The 16789-nt window shown below is 38.5% G+C and overlaps 3 protein-coding genes across 6 annotated transcripts in view; 2 read left to right on the top strand and 1 right to left on the bottom strand.

Annotated features, from left to right (window-relative positions):
• The window catches only part of LOC110854079, a 58514-nt gene extending 47332 nt beyond the window's left edge, over positions 1–11182 (top strand). For all 4 annotated transcript variants that reach the window (XM_035855126.1, XM_035855128.1, XM_035855127.1 and 1 more), the window contains 10 exons: positions 105–341; positions 2834–2899; positions 3130–3267; positions 3739–4027; positions 4203–4240; positions 4328–4585; positions 7883–7949; positions 8030–8458; positions 8540–8932; positions 9047–11182. In XM_035855126.1, the coding sequence (XP_035711019.1) occupies positions 105–341; positions 2834–2899; positions 3130–3267; positions 3739–4027; positions 4203–4240; positions 4328–4585; positions 7883–7949; positions 8030–8458; positions 8540–8932; positions 9047–9222 (2091 nt within the window). In that variant the 3' untranslated portion in view covers positions 9223–11182. The remainder of the gene's footprint in view (positions 1–104; positions 342–2833; positions 2900–3129; positions 3268–3738; positions 4028–4202; positions 4241–4327; positions 4586–7882; positions 7950–8029; positions 8459–8539; positions 8933–9046) is intronic.
• Positions 11183–11715: 533 nt separating this feature from the next.
• LOC110853740 lies at positions 11716–12720 on the top strand. Its single transcript, XM_022102058.2, has 3 exons — positions 11716–11883; positions 11989–12229; positions 12297–12720. Exons 1-3 carry the CDS (start codon positions 11792–11794, stop codon positions 12621–12623), a joined length of 660 nt encoding a protein of 219 aa, XP_021957750.1. The 5' UTR covers positions 11716–11791; the 3' UTR covers positions 12624–12720.
• Positions 12721–13141: 421 nt separating this feature from the next.
• LOC110854078 (cuticle protein) lies at positions 13142–15944 on the bottom strand. Its single transcript, XM_022102476.2, has 11 exons — positions 15787–15944; positions 15612–15709; positions 15481–15530; positions 15223–15408; positions 14991–15166; positions 14726–14733; positions 14365–14455; positions 14121–14229; positions 13992–14045; positions 13658–13899; positions 13142–13566 (listed from the first exon to the last, which is right to left on the bottom strand). The coding sequence occupies exons 1-11, from the start codon at positions 15796–15798 to the stop codon at positions 13420–13422; spliced, it is 1173 nt and encodes a 390-aa protein (XP_021958168.1). The 5' UTR covers positions 15799–15944; the 3' UTR covers positions 13142–13419.
• Positions 15945–16789: the final 845 nt, after the last annotated feature.

The raw sequence follows: 16789 nt of genomic DNA, 5'->3' as shown, positions 1-16789 counted from the left end.
AAAATATCAATTTCCCATTGTAAACAAACGTTTGCATGGAATGAGTGTCGTAATAATAACAATAATATTGCAAGTACATAATTGAATATTGTTTTATCCTCCAGACGGCCGGAGACATTACAACTTTCTGCCGAACGAAAGAACGTGGCGGTGGCGGTGGAGGAGGTCGAAGTCATCCTCAACTCACTCACCAAACAACGATCGGCACGGACTCGCCTGCAGCCATGATCAGCGGTGGAAATTCGCCAACCCATTCCCAACTTCCGATGGGCACCCGGGACGTGGAAAAGATGAAGAAGGCCGTTCTCGAGTTGGTGGAGACGGAGCGAGCCTACGTCAAGGTGAGCGATGAGCGTGAAGAGAAAGTGAAAGAAAGTGATACGTGGAGAAGAGAGAAAAGGAAGGATGGAGACACCGAAAACATCTAAATCGCTTGCATTTGTCTGCAGAGAGAGAGGAGGTCACACATACTGTACATACATATCCATATAATATCCATTGAAGGGGCTCGTCGGAATTTTTCACCACATTCCCCTCCATTTTCGTAGGAAAAGACAGTATGTCAGGCAAATGGGAGATAAGTATGTGGCAGTGGTGGTCGTGCCTACGTTGCTTTTGGTGTTGGAGCACTTTGCAATTTCTTTTCTAAACCAAATGGATATTACTAGTTGAATAATTCAAATTGATCATTTTCATCTTGTTCTCTCAAGCAGAGTTGGAAGAGAGATGGAGAAAGTATAAGTAGTGGAGAAGGTAGTTTTACGGTTTCACATTAAAATTAAACGAATATATCACGTTCATCCTCCTCCTGGAGAGAGAAAAAGGAGGTGTGTGTAGCAGGCTAAGTAATAACATCTCCTCCGCTTCTTCTTCTCCTCCAACAAAACTCAGCCGAGAAGAAGTGACATTTTATCCAACCCATTACAAAAGAACGATCTATACCTTAACACTTTCCCCACAAAGATGGGTGATTGGGATGAGGTTGTAATGTGAATGGAACCCTATTGCCCATGTGAATCCTGGTGGAATAAGATGGTGAGTGAGATGGAGAGAAAGAGCCCGTAGAATTATATGGGATGAAGTGCTGGTGGTTGGTGGTACTTGGCATATTGAAGGAAAGTGTCTAGCGACACGGAAATTCCTGAATTGGCCATCAGTTTGGTTTGATCCAGTATTGGTGGAACTTTCCAAAATTCAAACCAGACGGAAAATAGCTTACTTTCTCCATCCACTACGTACGTACGCACTACGCCAGCCATCCATCCAACTAAGGCAGAGACAAGATGAACTTTTATTCAGTCCAATTTCTAGTCATGTCTCCAATACTACTATTACATCCCAGGGGTTGGGATGGTTAGGTTGTGTTAGTTGCGATGACAGAATAGAATCCATCCAGAGATTTTGAGTGTTCAGGGAATAGAAGTGAATTACGGAGGAGAGAGAGAGCGACAACAGCAGCTAGCAAGCAAGCAATGGTCCTATTACTACGGTTGACAGAGCTTGGTTTTATCCTTTCCGTAGTAGCTCATCCTTCCGTTGTCTGCCTGGCTGGCGTATCATATTTCTCAACTGGATACATACATAGACTGAGACAAAAAGATGGTTATCGCGCTGATGTGGTGAACCACACGTTCATATCCACGACCTTTGCACATTTCGCGATTTTCTGCCTTAAATCGTGACAGAGAGAGGTCTTTTCCAGGAGTAAGTTTGACATATGATGCGAATTGGGAGAGAATTCTTATCTATTTTTTTACCACACTTGGTGAAATCGATTTGCAGCAGAGAAATGATTTGATTCCTGAATGAGGATGAAAGTAGAATGCCATAATGTAGTATGAATATTGAGAGTAGATTGGTTGGGTGGGAGAACCAGGTGAAAGTGGGATCATAAATTTATGCTGGTAGTCAGATTATTTGAAAATTTCCATTCTTCCCACTTTCTACGTTCTCCTGCTGGTGGTGATAAGTTATCACGGATAAGGGAGAAATTTTGTAGAGGAGAAAGTGAAGAAATGACTGGTGCCAAAAATTACGCGTGTGGTGAAAGTCTATAAAACGTAGTATAGTGATTTTCCTGTACATGACGTATGCCTGATACATATAAAACTTTGAGCATTACTTTCTCCGCCAAGAACTAGATCAAATACTAATTAGCCATAAAATTAGACACCCCATCGCCCAAATTTCCTTAAACTGTTTTCACCAGAAAAGCAAAAGTTGCAGCTACATGGTCTGCTACATGACAATTTATAGCTGTAAAACATTTTTATTACCTCATAAAGAATTTCTGGGAAGGTTCATTTCATCATTTGTAACATGGCACACATGAAAAAAAACTTGCTGAACTACAAGACTGCATTATTGCCAAAGTTTTATTTTGTGGCTTGGCTGAAGAGCCACCCCAAGCACATTGATCATAAATTGATCCTGACATTTTTCCTTGTAAAATGTTACAAGGCAGACAATATCATCAAAGATCTAATACCACCTTTGACATCCACGTAGGTACTTGAAAAAACATGATAAACCAGACAATGCATAAATATGTTTGGTATTTAGTAACACGGTTTCCGGTTCATATACTGAGATGAAATACACTCTGAGCTGAAGACTCCGTGGGGAATTGTGTTCATAAGTCGATCGAGAAAAAAGAAGGAAAATGTTACGCATATGATAAGACGATGATGATGATGATATCGTATAAAAAGCAATCTCCATTCAATCCTTTCTCTCCATCGTCGTGTGCAATTACGTAGATCATAAAGTTATTGAGACTGATATTTTATTGTACTTACTTACCCTCCTCCCCGTATTATTACTATTATTATAGCACTTGACGGGCCTCTTGGAGTTGTATTTGGAGCCTTTAAGAAACGAAAACTTTCTATCGACAACGGTAAGTTTAAGCTTTCACCCAACAAATTTATGAGGATGACGAAAAGTAGAGCTACATATTTAAGAATATTTGGCTTTAAAATGCAAAGTAGTACATAATGAGAATAATAATTTGTCATGTTATTATTGTCGATAAGTACTTATAGCTCATACAAATTATATGACAATCTATATACGTCAACGCGACCGAGTATAAATTATTTATTTATACATATCAATTATTTTTTTCAGGAAATGATGGCAATATTTGGGAACATTAGAGAAATGGTGGGAGTGCAACGAAGGTTTCTTCGCAGTCTGGAAGCCGCCCTGGAAAGCAGTTCTGCTATCGAATCAATAAACCAAATTCAGAATCCTTCTGAATTCAAAGTAAGCAGTAAAAATAATTCGAATCATGATATTAATAGGAGTCCAAAATTTAGCTATTTCCTTGTTCCGATGACTCTGCATCTCTCCTTTTTGAGGAATTCACCCCGTTTCAAATCGAATTTGAGACTGATGTTATATAGAAAAAAAGATAATTCGATTCACGAGAAAAAATTAAACGATTCCATTTCTTCGTCTCAGTCGTTGGTCCAAATAAATTCAATTATATTATTCCTTGCTTTTTTCTCTCTGGGTGGAGAATCGGAATCCATGTAGTCCTTCGATTCTTGAGAGTTTACTGCTTGTTTTATGTATATTCTCTCCTTCGCTCTCGTGATATTGCACCCTTGCTGATTTATGGGGTTAAGTTTAATGCTGAAGAATAGAGTGGAATGGAATGTCTTGTTTAATTTATTTGGATGGAAGAATTGAAATAAAATCGATATAACGGATTGCATTTTTTTTTTATTGCAGACAATTCTTCTCAACATTGCTTCAGCCTTTTTAAGTTTTGTGGATCATTTCAAACTGTATTCTTCATTTTGTGCGTCGCATTCCAAAGCTCAGAAACTACTTCATCCAGTTGAAGGGAACCAAGCCCTGCAAGTTTTCCTGGCTGCGAGAAATCCGAAGCAACAGCATTCAAACACGTTGGAGTCATATTTGATAAAACCGATTCAACGTATCCTCAAATACCCGCTGCTTCTTCAACAAATTCGCAACCTTTGTGACACCAATGCGGAAGAGTATCGTTTGGTTTCAGGTAAGATTAGAAATACGGGAATAAATTGGTTCATTCTTGTGAAATTCGAGAAAACCAAACCACTAATAAAAACCAGGTCATAAATTTCCTTAGAAAAGTGCAGCAAATGAAACGCACATTGCACACACCACCAAAAAGTATTTTGTAATTAATTTCCTGTATCCTTATTTTACAGAATCGCTGCAATGCATGGAACGAGTCGCGGAACATATTGTAATTAACATTAAACAATAAATAATTTGCAAGGCTAAACTATTTTTTTCTCCAATTAATTAAACGTATTTATCTGCCTAATTTTAGAACGAAATGCAGAGAATTCATGAAGAGTACGGAGCAATATTCGAGCACCTACAAAGACAACATCAAAAGATTTCGAAAACACCGATCGACCTGAGCCCTGGAGATTTACTGCATTACGGTGGCGTGGAGTGGCTCAACATTGCGGTGTTCCTGGGCAAGATTAAAAAAGGGTTGGAACTTCACGCAATGTGCTTTGTGTTCAAGACTGCGGTCGTGTTCCTTTGCAAGGAGAGGCTGAGACACAAGAAGAAGCTGATTGTACGTACATACTCCTTGCTTTCACTTTATTCTCGCTCTTTCACTTTTTTATTTTCTACACGCTCAGTTTATTTATTTGTTGGAGAAAGCGATGGGGAAAGCGATGCTGTGAAAGGATATATAAAGGTTTGCTTTACATAAACCACTCACATTCCCTGTGCTGTCCATCCATTTGGTCACTTTTACTCTGGGGAGATCCTTTCTACTTGCCGGCAATTTCTCGAGGGAGTGACAATGAATGAATCGTAATGATTGTGTGCTGTTGCTGGTTGGGGATTTTTTTTACCACAGGACCATTTTTGGTGATGAAAGAAAAGATATAGGTAGTGAAAAAAATATATTTTTTTTTCATATCCACCAAATTATGAAATGATTTATTTAATTTGTCACATTTTGGTAAAAATTTGATGCGATTTTCCTCTAATTCAAGCCATCAGGTCACATTCAGGGTTAAAATTTGCCCACAAGCGTTTCGCTTATCCACTTGATCACCTCATTCCCAACAGTCTTATAGATCTCGAGGTGGATACTTTTCCTTTTGAGTTCATCCATGATAAGCTCTGGGGGCACGCGGCCTTTCGTAATTCTAGACTGTCACCCTCTCCATCAATAACAAGCATTGCCCTGAAGGGGAGTTCCACGTTTTCCAACATGCTGGTGACAACGTTAATGTCCATCCATCGTGCTCTTAGACGGAAGTTGGAACTCTTTGGTCATGTCGATTTTCTTTGTAATCAGTTTGATTTTATCAAACTTTTCTGCCTGGACTGATTCAATAAGAAGTTTTGGAATCCCAACGGACTTTCCGGTTCGGAGAGAGGGTAGCCGGAACTTGGGATTAAGAGTGACTGGTGGCCGCTCATTAATTTTCATGACTGCTTCAGTCTTGTCCGAAGTCGGTGAAAGAGATGGTGACATTTTGCAGAATTTTTGTAGCATCTGAATTGGTAACTGTCGTCACTTTGGCTATCGTAATCTTGACGTGTTTCTCATACTTGTTCATGATTGTATTCGCATTGTCCGTGAGTTCTACGTGAGATCCGTAGCCATTCATGGGAACACCTTCTGCTTCAGGGATTTAGTTTAGTAACGTATCGTCCCACGAATCCAGACCCTTTCTGTAGTTTTTCTTGTGACCTTTGTTTTCACTGACTTGGATATATTTCGAGTGTTCCGCATACATACTTGGTCACTGCCGAGGTAGTTGAGCAGCTGGGGTTGGTATTTGAATTCGGACATGTCATCAGTCATGATGGGCTTGAGCATTGCTTCGTTGCGCAGAGATCCACCGGGGAGAGTTTCTTGACGAGGTCTTCATCCTTCGCCACGATGAGGTGATGGTAACCACCGTTTTTTCAACCTTGGAGGATACAATGGCAGTTTTCTCGTGATAAAGTAGCCATCCTTTTCCGTGGGTTTTATCATCCATTGAATGTGTTTGAACCATTTCTCAACGGGCTTGTAGAACGGTTTTTCGGGTTGAGGTCGATTTGGAGGAAATTTTCTTTATTTTGAGCGAGGGTTTGATCTGTCCAGGTAATCCAGCCCGAAGGGAAACTATTCTAGAGTAGAGAGCTGTCCCCAGGAATTGTTCTTACCGGAACAAAATATTATATAAAGTGTGGGGTTATTATCAGTATTGGTGGACACGGGCAAGGAATAGACAGCTCCGAAAATGAAAATAACTATCACAAAACGATTCATTTTTATGGAGAATGAAGTGAGAATTGTTGAGACAAGAATGTTTATTTTCACAGACACTGGCGAGTTAATAAGTAGCTAACTAATTAGAATAACCTCCATTTGACCAATGAGTAAAAGTAAGAATAGATATTCATGATGAGTTAATGATTTTTTTCAACAAAAAAATTGATGAGAAACCAGTTTTAGATTTGCATCTATACTGTCTGCAAAGGATTACGTAACATAACACACAAATTCACACAAATCACATAAATTCAGTCGTCTCATTACAAAAGTTAACCTTGCATAACTTCCATAATTTGAAGAATAACAAGTCACCACCATTTTTTCACTCTTACTTTCACAGTCATAGTACGATCTACAAATAAAAATGGTTGCTTTAAGACTTATCATCACCATCACCATCTTTTCTACTGGATGTTGTTGGTGGATGAAATGTTGTTTCCCTGCTCATCTTGACGGATAAATGAAAATTCACTACCTTATTTCCTCTCTGGCAGCTAAACTTTCCAAATTAAGTGCACTTATTTGGAGCGGAATCAAATGGTGTACTCATGCTCTTTCTTTCTCTCATTTCTTGGCCTTTCTCTTGAAGAGTAATGTTGAAAACTTTCTTCTAACGAGCATTATTGGATGCGATGGATTCAATGGACAAAGTTTGGTTCGGTGAACTTTTGATTTTGATTCTATTCATCCTTCTGCCAAGCGGAGCGTAGCACTATCAAGCACCAAAAGAAAGAATTTGAACATGACACAGCCAGATGTTTGAAGAATAGTAATAATAATACGCCTTTGAACCTGCAAACAAACCTCAATCATTGCTTCTCCAAGCTTTTCCGACAAAAATATGATTTTTTTTCCTAGAAAAATATATGAAGAGTGTCCTTCCTTTCTTCTTAGGAGGGGAGCTTGCGAGGTTGATAATAACAGATCTCGATGCCCTTTGGATATGTGGTAGGGACCCATGAGTGTACTAAAACCCTGAAGTAGTTTGACTCCATGGCCACATTTGCGCCCGCCACACCCACTCAAAAATGCCTAAAAAACGCTTTCACTCCAGTTTTCACTCACTCAAATCCACGCCAGAAATCCAATTTTACTCGGATTTTGAAATTTCTTTCACCATTACGCTCCCAGATAGTTGCTTTCTTCAATTCCATATCAAACTCAATTTTGCTGATGATTATTTCGCAGGCGTAATTTGAGTTGTTGATTACTACAACAATCCTCATTCAGAATTTCAAATTTTAAAAATACTAAAAATTTCGAAAAAATTGGGTTTGATATTGGATTGAAGAAAGCAACTATCTGGGAGTGTAATGATGAAAGAAATTTCAAAATCCGAGTAAAATTGGATTTTTGACGTGGATTTGAGTGAGTGAAAACTGGAGTGAAAGCGTTTTTTGGGCATTTTTGAGTGGGTGTGGCGGGCGCAAATGTGGCCATGGAGTCAAACCACTTCAGGGTTTTAGTACACTCATGAGACCCTATCACATATCCAAAGGGCATCAAGATCTGTTATTATCAACCTCGCAAGCTCCCCTCCTTAGATGATAAAAAAACGGCATTTACACATTGTCTTTTTTCATATAGAGCTCAACTTCCAAGATATCCGACAAATCAGAAGTAGAGATTATTCGTTACCAAGTATTGATTCCGGGTAAGCACAATTATAATCAAAATTTAACACTTTTATTCTGGACATGCATATCAATAATCCATGTATTTCATAAATTTTAGTGTCGGAAGTCCAAGTGAGACAAGATCCCCGAGACCTCAAAGATTTGGACTCTAATGGTCCCAATTACTCATGGGAATTGACACACTTACGAAGCTCTACGCCCCGTCGTTCCGAAAAAACTTACCTTTTGTCCAACTCCACGGCCGAGTTTCGTAACGTTTTTCTCCGCAACATAAGACAAATCATTAGGGAAAGTGTTCGAAATATGAGCTTACCTCCACGACTGCCATCCGACGGGGGAGATGACGAGGGTGATGGTGGTGGCGATGGGAGTGGAAGGAATGGTCACCTGTCCTCTGGTGGATCTCACTATGCCACGCCAGAAGGTCACGAGTACTCTGAGCAGTCACAGCAACAACACCAACAATCACGAGGAGGTGGAGGTCACGGTTATCGGCCTCATGGTCATGGACAAGCTCACACGTTGGGTAAGCAAATAATATAGCTCATACATAATTCTTTTAGTATGACATAACCATATAATTGTCATTCCTTAATTTGTGCAACAGGACGAAAGAAGCCTCCAAAACCACCACAACGACATTCCGCAGGAAACATAGAAATGGGTTCGGCAACTTTGAAGCATCAAGACAGCATTGACTCCAATTCCGGTTTCCGAGGTCGCAGTAAAACTATGAGCGATGGCAAAGGGGGGACAGACTCGGAAGAAGGTGGAGCAGGAAGTGGTGGTGGTCATCCCCACCATCGCGAAGTTATCGGAAGTGCGACCATGCCTCGAGCTAAGGGTGTTTTGGGGAACACCCCCAACCACTTAACGCTAAGCACGACGTCAACAATATCTGCGGGGAGTACGGGATCCGCCGCAAAACTAATTCATGCTTCTGGAACACCCGGTAGTAGAAATATCGCCCCACCCCCTGTTGCAGTAGTTCCGGAGCCAAGTGAGATACTGATTTAAGACACAAGTTATTTCATAATAATGTTCCATTAAATTTAAAACCAAGAGTCTCTTCACTCATCAAAAAACTCGCCTTGTTCATTATTATATTCGTCAGGTTCCCCAATTTGGAAACCACGTGATGGAGTATTTGACACGGCAACGCTTCCAAGAAAACCTGATTCCGCAGAACCTCAACCAAGTACCTCTGCAGCTGCAGCGGCGGCATCTTCTTCCAAAACGCCTCCTTCTTCTACGAAACCAGAGATTCTACCAAAACCGCAACGCAACTGATTTCCACTATTCAAGAAAAATTCACACAAATAATAAGAAAAAAACTAAAGCAAATACATTTTACTGAACAATTTAATACTAACTTTCTAGCTAAAAGTTCTACTACATGCAAACCAACGAAAACCATATAAAATCTCAACGAACAAAAACCAATACATAAATTAATACAGAAAAGTCTCCTTCACCAAAAAAACCAATATGAACCTAAATACTTAAACTCTTCCTGTTCTTCTCCTCATTAATTGTGCTACAAGATTCCATCATCGACAACTTGAGTACGTAACTATTATTAGTTGCTCCACATTCCAGGACAATTCTTATTATTATTATCGTTATGAGCCAACACATAACTTCAGCTCCCTCAGTCTCGTCTCACTATAATCTCATCATCATTCTCATTATATAATCTCTCACAACAATATTCTCGACTAGTCCTTTTAAAGAAAATCATCTCGTTAAATATCCATAAACTCAAAATTCTCAATGTTTGCAGTACATACTACATATAAACATATACCATTATATCTGTATCTATACAACCTCCTCTCAGTCTATGATTATGTATTATTAAAAATTAAGTCATCTCTCTGATACTCATTCATATATTATTAAAATTATTATTGTTAATAATCATGACAAAATGCTGATACTACACTCAGAGTTTGAAACTCGATTCAATTATTACATAGCAAATACAAGGGTAAAACAATGATGCTAATAAGAAGTTATCTCTGGTAAGGTTACCACCTAAGACTTTTTATACTCATCAATCAAATTAATTCTCAAGCTCACAACGTTTAAACGACAAATTATTAACAAAATTAATAACTATTATCATTTACAAAGGCAACTTTACACGACAGAAATGTACTCACACATAGTAATAGAATGGCAAATAATTCTTGACGCAATTTCTAATTTACGTTACTTGATACATAGATAATCAATTTATATAAAAAAATATATAAGTGTTCACTTTTAAAAGAGGGATACAATTCATTCATATTTGATGATGGACACCAAAATCATCACCACGAACAACATTATTACCGCTTGACTTATTTATTTGACTCGTAAACTAAAATAAGTAATAAATAGCACCTAAATATTTAGCATATTGCATGAACTGCCCCATCGAAGCCAACAACTCAACTATTATATCTCTCGGATTGACGGTCAAGTTGCCAAAATTGCTCACATCTCCACGTATTATGTTGCCAAAGGTTTTGACTACATATTACATGACTGAGATTAATGTATTTCGTATTAGGTTTAAAGTGGTTAAAAAAGTTTGTAATAAGTCTGTTGAATTGAATGAAAGGAAGTGATTTTTAATAGGAGTTGTTGTCGGTGGTCAGTTTTATGCTCAAATTGAAATTCCTCCAGCTAAATGTTTCTTTTTTAATTAGAGTTTTTACGCCAATTTTAATTTGATAATCACGCTAAGTATTTAAATTCGATCATTTTTTTACATTTTTTTTAGCTAAAACAATTTCCCTCTTGTCTTTACTGCGCACGACACCGGTTCAATTTTTATGGTGTGAATGATGATGTACTCGTAATTTATCAGACTCATTGTTGTATTATTAAATTTCCAGTTTCAAGTATCAGGATTCACATACAACGCCGAACGTAGTGGCAAAAAAGTTATGCAGTACGTGAGTAGATGATGGGTTAGTGATAATCCCATCACCTTGTAAGACGACGAAAAGATTACGTAGAACTTTACACGTACCATTAAATAATGATAATTATTATTATGTATTTACTATACGGATAACAGCAACGATGTGATTCGTAACAAACTACTTAATTAAATAATAATATGACGAGTATCACAACTATACACAAGGAGGTGAATGATTTTGTTAAATTGAATGGTTGTGAGATTTAGATGTATGTATTAAAATTACGGATTAGAATTAAACGGGAAATATCAATAAAATCAAAATATGCAAAATTTTTGTGTTTGGGGTATAGATTATTTTTTACTTAGGAATTCGCATATTTATTCACATTACATTGTGTAGCAGGAATTGTGAAGGTGTAAAAAATTGGCATGAATTCTAATTTTCTGCACGGGCTATTTTTTAACGAGAATAAATAAATGTGCATCATTTGGATAAATATGCATATACAGTGAGATTTTACCTATTTAGACATATTACCTTGTTGTTCATGAAATGATGACAGCATACGATTTTTGCATAACAAAAACTCTTGAAAAACTTGCTTTTACACTTAAACGTGACATCTGGAAAGGATGCTTAAAACTTTAACTGGAATGGAAACGGCCAAAAGTTAAAGAAAATATGGGCTCAATGGGTTGTTAAGTAAGCATTCAACCACAATACATAAATACATATCCTTTATTGTCTTGAATACATTAAACATGAACAAGTTTCAGCTCTGTTATATGCAAGTATAATTAAACAACAATTATCCGCGTCATTAAAATTTGCATAAGCTCATTGGACAAATAAAAGGAAAGAAGTGAATAATTTGTTATTTGCAGTTTGGCATTTCGCATGATATTTTTGTCTGCATTGTATTTGTTAAATCTGCGAAAATGTGGAAACAATTAGTTTTATTGGCGAGTCTTGCGGTAGGAATTTGCTATAGTGGTCCAGTTGGGGATGAAAAACCTGCTGAAAATACTTCGTAAGATCATATAATAACCATTTCATGCATAGCATGTGCTAAAATAATTTTTAAAATTTCATAAATAATTTGTAAAATTTCTTAAAAATTTTTGATAAATCGCAGATTACTCGAGCTACCCGAAGACACTCCAGTAGACAAAATAGATTTCAAACGTTATCGATTTCATGAACAGAAGAAACGCTACTTGAAAGTAGGAGATAAAAATGGATGTGATGAGAACATGCGATTTTTTGCCGTTCCCAACGATGAGCGATTAGGCAGATGCGATTGTGATTGGTTTCAATGCTCAAGACCTTTGTTGTACGATGATAAAACGGACAAATGTTACTGGGCGTGGTCAACGGTAATTGTCAAAAAAATATATAAATTAACTACAAATTATATCATATTTTCCATTTTTGAAAAAACAGGGGCCCTGTAAAACCGGAGAGTGGTACACCTTTGACGAAAAAAGTCTCCCCATTTGCAAAACTCATCCATGTCCGGACTTCCCAATAACTGAAACAGATAAGGGAATCAACTTTAACTTTCAGAACCCAAAGGACTCGAAATGTTATGAGGCTGGGACTCAAGGCTATTGTGGAGAAGATGAAGGCCTTCTTATGATTTATCCCAACGAACCAATTCCAGTTTGTCGAACTACAACCCTCTGTTATCCACTGATGGTTCCTGAAACTATGCAATGCATTCAAGGGAACAAGTGGCATCAAACTTCAAATTCAAATTGTACTTTTTGAATGAGTTTAACCCCGATTTTGGTATATTTTATATATTTGAGTTATTGTATCTAATAAAGATTGTATTGTCGGATTCCTGAATGTAAAATATTCAAAAGCCAAGATTTTGTAACTTCATTTCTTATGCGCGTATATGTATCATGCAGCGTGATATACCTAGTTGAAGTACAATGTTGAACAACACATGAATTTGCGAGTCTAGGTTTACCCATCAAAAAATTAATGGTTAAAAGAGTTGTGATTTATTGTATTATTGTTTAAATAATTATCCAAGCCTTCGTTAGAACTGTAACGACTAATGCAGGTTTTTTTGAAGTGATGATTGGCAGAATTTGTTAAATTATTATGACGCAACGATGCGCAAAATGTACATGTTTATTTCAAGTATTATCTGTAGTATGTATGTACATGCAATAGATATTGTTCAGGATATCTAGCAAAATTTGCTAGATATATGCATTTAATGCATATATCAGCAATTTTTCAACAATAAATGAATAAATACGACAACAAGAGGATAAATATTTTTGTTTCATTTTATTGACTTTGAATCAAGGAGATTGAACTATGGACAGATTTTGTAGGATAGTTTCAATTTGATATTTTCATAGGACGATTGATTCCTGCGACATTGCACAGAATTGACAAGACAAACTCGACAGATAAAACAGTAAGGGCTTCTCTTATCCAATAACAAATAATAATGGAAGAAGTCGGATGAGGAGGTGACAGCGGCGATATTTAACGGACGGAAATAAATTAATTAGCTAGTTAATTGCTTCGGTGGAGAAATTACTTAATGGTGGTAAACTCCGGCGGCGTGTCCGTAACCGACAGCGGCTGGGTGACCGAAAGCTGGGGCGGCGTGGGCAACGGCGAGTGGGGCGGCGTGGGCGACGGCGAGTGGGGCGTGGGCAACTCGGACAGCTGGGGCAGCATAGGCCTAATAATATGACGATAAAAGATATTGTTTTTAAAACTTGTCTCGTGTTTATGTCTTGTGTTTTGAATATGCACATATTTTGTGGACTTACGAGTGGGGCAGCGTGGGCAACGACGGCCTTGGCGACTGGGGCAGCAACGACGGCCTTGGTCACAGCTGGGGCAGATCGGTCGACGACGGCGTTGAATCCGTGGACGGGGTCAGCGGTGTAGGTGACGGTTCGGATGGCACCATCGGGCTCGACGAGGGAGTATTGGCCTTGGACGCTGTCGCCATCACGGGTCTCGGAGGCGGTCTTGGAGTCTCCGGTCAAAGCGTCGGAGACGGAGTATCCTGTAGTTCAACATGAAGCGTTGTTTAGATTTGAGTTTGATTCCCTTTGAGTAACTAATTTCCGTATTTATGTAAACGGATTTTGCACTTACCGTAGTTGTATTGTGGGTGGGGGTCATATGGCTCTGGTTGGACGGCAACGGCGGCTGTAAAAAAATTAATTTCGATAAGTAACAAGTAATTAATGAAAGTAGTTCAGCAAAATTATTCGGAAATCTCACCCTTGGCGATGACGGGGGCAGCTGCGTAAGCGGGGGCAGCATATCCGACGGCGGCTGGGGCCAAAACTCCGGCGTTGGCGGCGGCGACGAAAGCGAGGAGAGCAACAGCCTTTATTATATAAATTAATTGTTAACATATTATCCTCCACGTATGTCGCCAACCGAAAGTCCGATCGGATCAACCGAAAATCAGATTCGAATCAGATCTACGTTGTATGATTTGAGTTATCAATTGATTGGATACCTTGATCATTTTGATGCTTGTGTGGGCACGAAGATTGACTCCGAAATGTCTTTGTAAATGGAAGAAAAAGTTCCTTGTGAGAAGCTGACACCTGAATGAATTTGATCACAAATTGTGCCGTATTTATATGCGACTAACTATGCGAACCAGTATGGCATCCTAAGCTATATCGCCTCCCTTACAGTGATCCATTTGCATGCACACGCCTGATCGTGAGATGCTTGAAATCAAGAAAGTTATTAATTGTCGATAAACCTGCTAAAATATGTATGCAATGTTGTATGCAAATATTGATGACAGTATGCACTTAATATATATTTATTTATACTTCAATGAATAAAGTACTAATCTTACTTAATACATGTAGTTCTGTACATAATGAGACATAAGATGTCATAAGTTAGTAATTTTATGAAAAAAACGAGGCCTGTAATCACACCGAAATATTGTTTGAAATAAAATAATTTTATTATTACAAAATATTCAAAAGTACAGATTCATAAATTACAGACATTTGCATAAAAAGAGACAGACAAGAAGGAAAACAATTTACAAGAGTTACACGAAAGAAAACTAACTCTGGATTATTTTGTAATTGGCAAAAGAGCTGAACCGCTTATCTTTTAATAAGCTCGGACGAGTTGAGGTCCTCCGTGGGCATATCCCAAAGGTGCAGCGTGGACCTTGGCTACTGGAGCGGCGTAAGCGAGTGGGGCGGCGTGAACCTTGGCGACTGGGGCAGCGACGACGGCTTTGGTGACGGCGGGGGCAGATCGGTCGACGACAGCGTTGAATCCGTGGACTACGCAAATTATTATGAGTACATATGCGAATCATGTAGAAAAAAGCGTCACTTACCGTCATCAGCGGTGTAGGTGACAGTTCGGACGGCACCGTCGGGCTCGACGAGAGAGTATTGTCCCTGGACAACGTCTCCATTTCTGGTTTCTTGGTGTCCCTTGGCGTCTCCGGTCAAACCATCTTGGACGGAATAACCGTAACTGTATTGTGGGTTGTAGTCAAAGTCTTGTGCAGCAACGACGGCTACAAGAACAAATTGAGACCAATATCAGTAAGTTGGACCCTTGTTTTTAAGTCGTTTCTGTCAATTGTTACCTTTAGCTACTGGAGCAGCATATGCCAATGGTGCGTGAACTTTGGCAACCCTAATTCAAAAAAATTTACATGGGTTTAACTTTAGTTCAAAATTACTGAATTTCATTTTCTTGATAAGAATACAAACTTACGCTGGAGCGGCGTAGGCCAGAGGAGCAGCGGCATAACCGAACGGGGGACTAACAACTCCTGCAGATGCAAGCGACGCCACGGCGCATACGATAACGATCTGTAGTTAAATCACAAACAAAAAAATAATTACTGAACGTTTCTTCCACGTTTTAAAAAATAATTTCAGAAACCAACCTGTCCCAACATGTTTTTTAAATATATAATTTATTTTTTAGAAGAGAGACTCTTTTCAAAGGAAGGCTTACACTTGTCGACTGTACCAATAAAAATTTAATCCCTTTGCTTTTATAGCTCTTTCAACTTTGCTGCTAATTTGGTCACTCCAGCCAGGCTTTGTTTTAAATCAGTCTTGTCAGTTGTAAATTGCATTCAATCTGATCACAAAGATAAGCCTTTGTTAATGCATATTTGGAATGATGGCTACAAAGTCTATTGCCGTGATTGAGTCGACGTTTTCAAGGGACGTTGAAGAGTATTTGAAAGGATGTTTAGAAAGCCTCATATTAGTTACTGGCATATATACGATTTACAAGTCAATCAATAAGCACTTAATACTGTGTCATTTTTTGGAGGAGTGTACTCTTTGAGGGTAGGGTTACAGAGCAGCATGAATTATATTTGCTTTCAAAATTGCAATCGTCCTGCCTGCCAATATGGTCATGCTAAATGTCTGGGAAGGATTAAATTATGGCCCCGATGTCAATTTAAACAAAATGTTATGTAATAATGTGGAAGGGTTATAGGCGTAATCGATCGAGTAATCGATCTTATCACACTCAAAGTAACCAAATATGCATATTAAACAGTCCCCCAACACGTAACATGATCCACTCCCTGCGATCTGTTCCTGTATTGTTGCCACCGTATGTCAAACTCCCATCAACATTGCTAATTACTCCAGCCCCCTGGTGGGCCGAAAATTTAAAAAATCAAGCTATCCAGTGGGGACGAAATGGCGCAGAGCTATTATTTGCAAAATGATGTCCAAATTAATCCTCTCATTTTCAAAGAATGGATAAAATTTGATATGCAGAGAGCCCTGTTCGTATTGCATAACTCATTTGTAGTCACTTTTTGTAGCCCTCCTTCTTCACCCTCCAAATGAATTGTTACTGCTGTCAATGTCATTACTTTGGCTGTATTTAAAACATAATATGTATTAAAAGGCAGAGCTTTG

The sequence above is a fragment of the Folsomia candida genome, unplaced genomic scaffold, assembly GCF_002217175.1.
Source record: "Folsomia candida strain VU population unplaced genomic scaffold, ASM221717v1 Fcan01_Sc009, whole genome shotgun sequence".
Taxonomy (NCBI): Eukaryota; Metazoa; Arthropoda; class Collembola; order Entomobryomorpha; family Isotomidae; genus Folsomia; species Folsomia candida.
The sequence above is the reverse complement of the archived record's forward strand: the minus strand, read 5'-3'. Positions and strand labels throughout refer to the sequence as shown.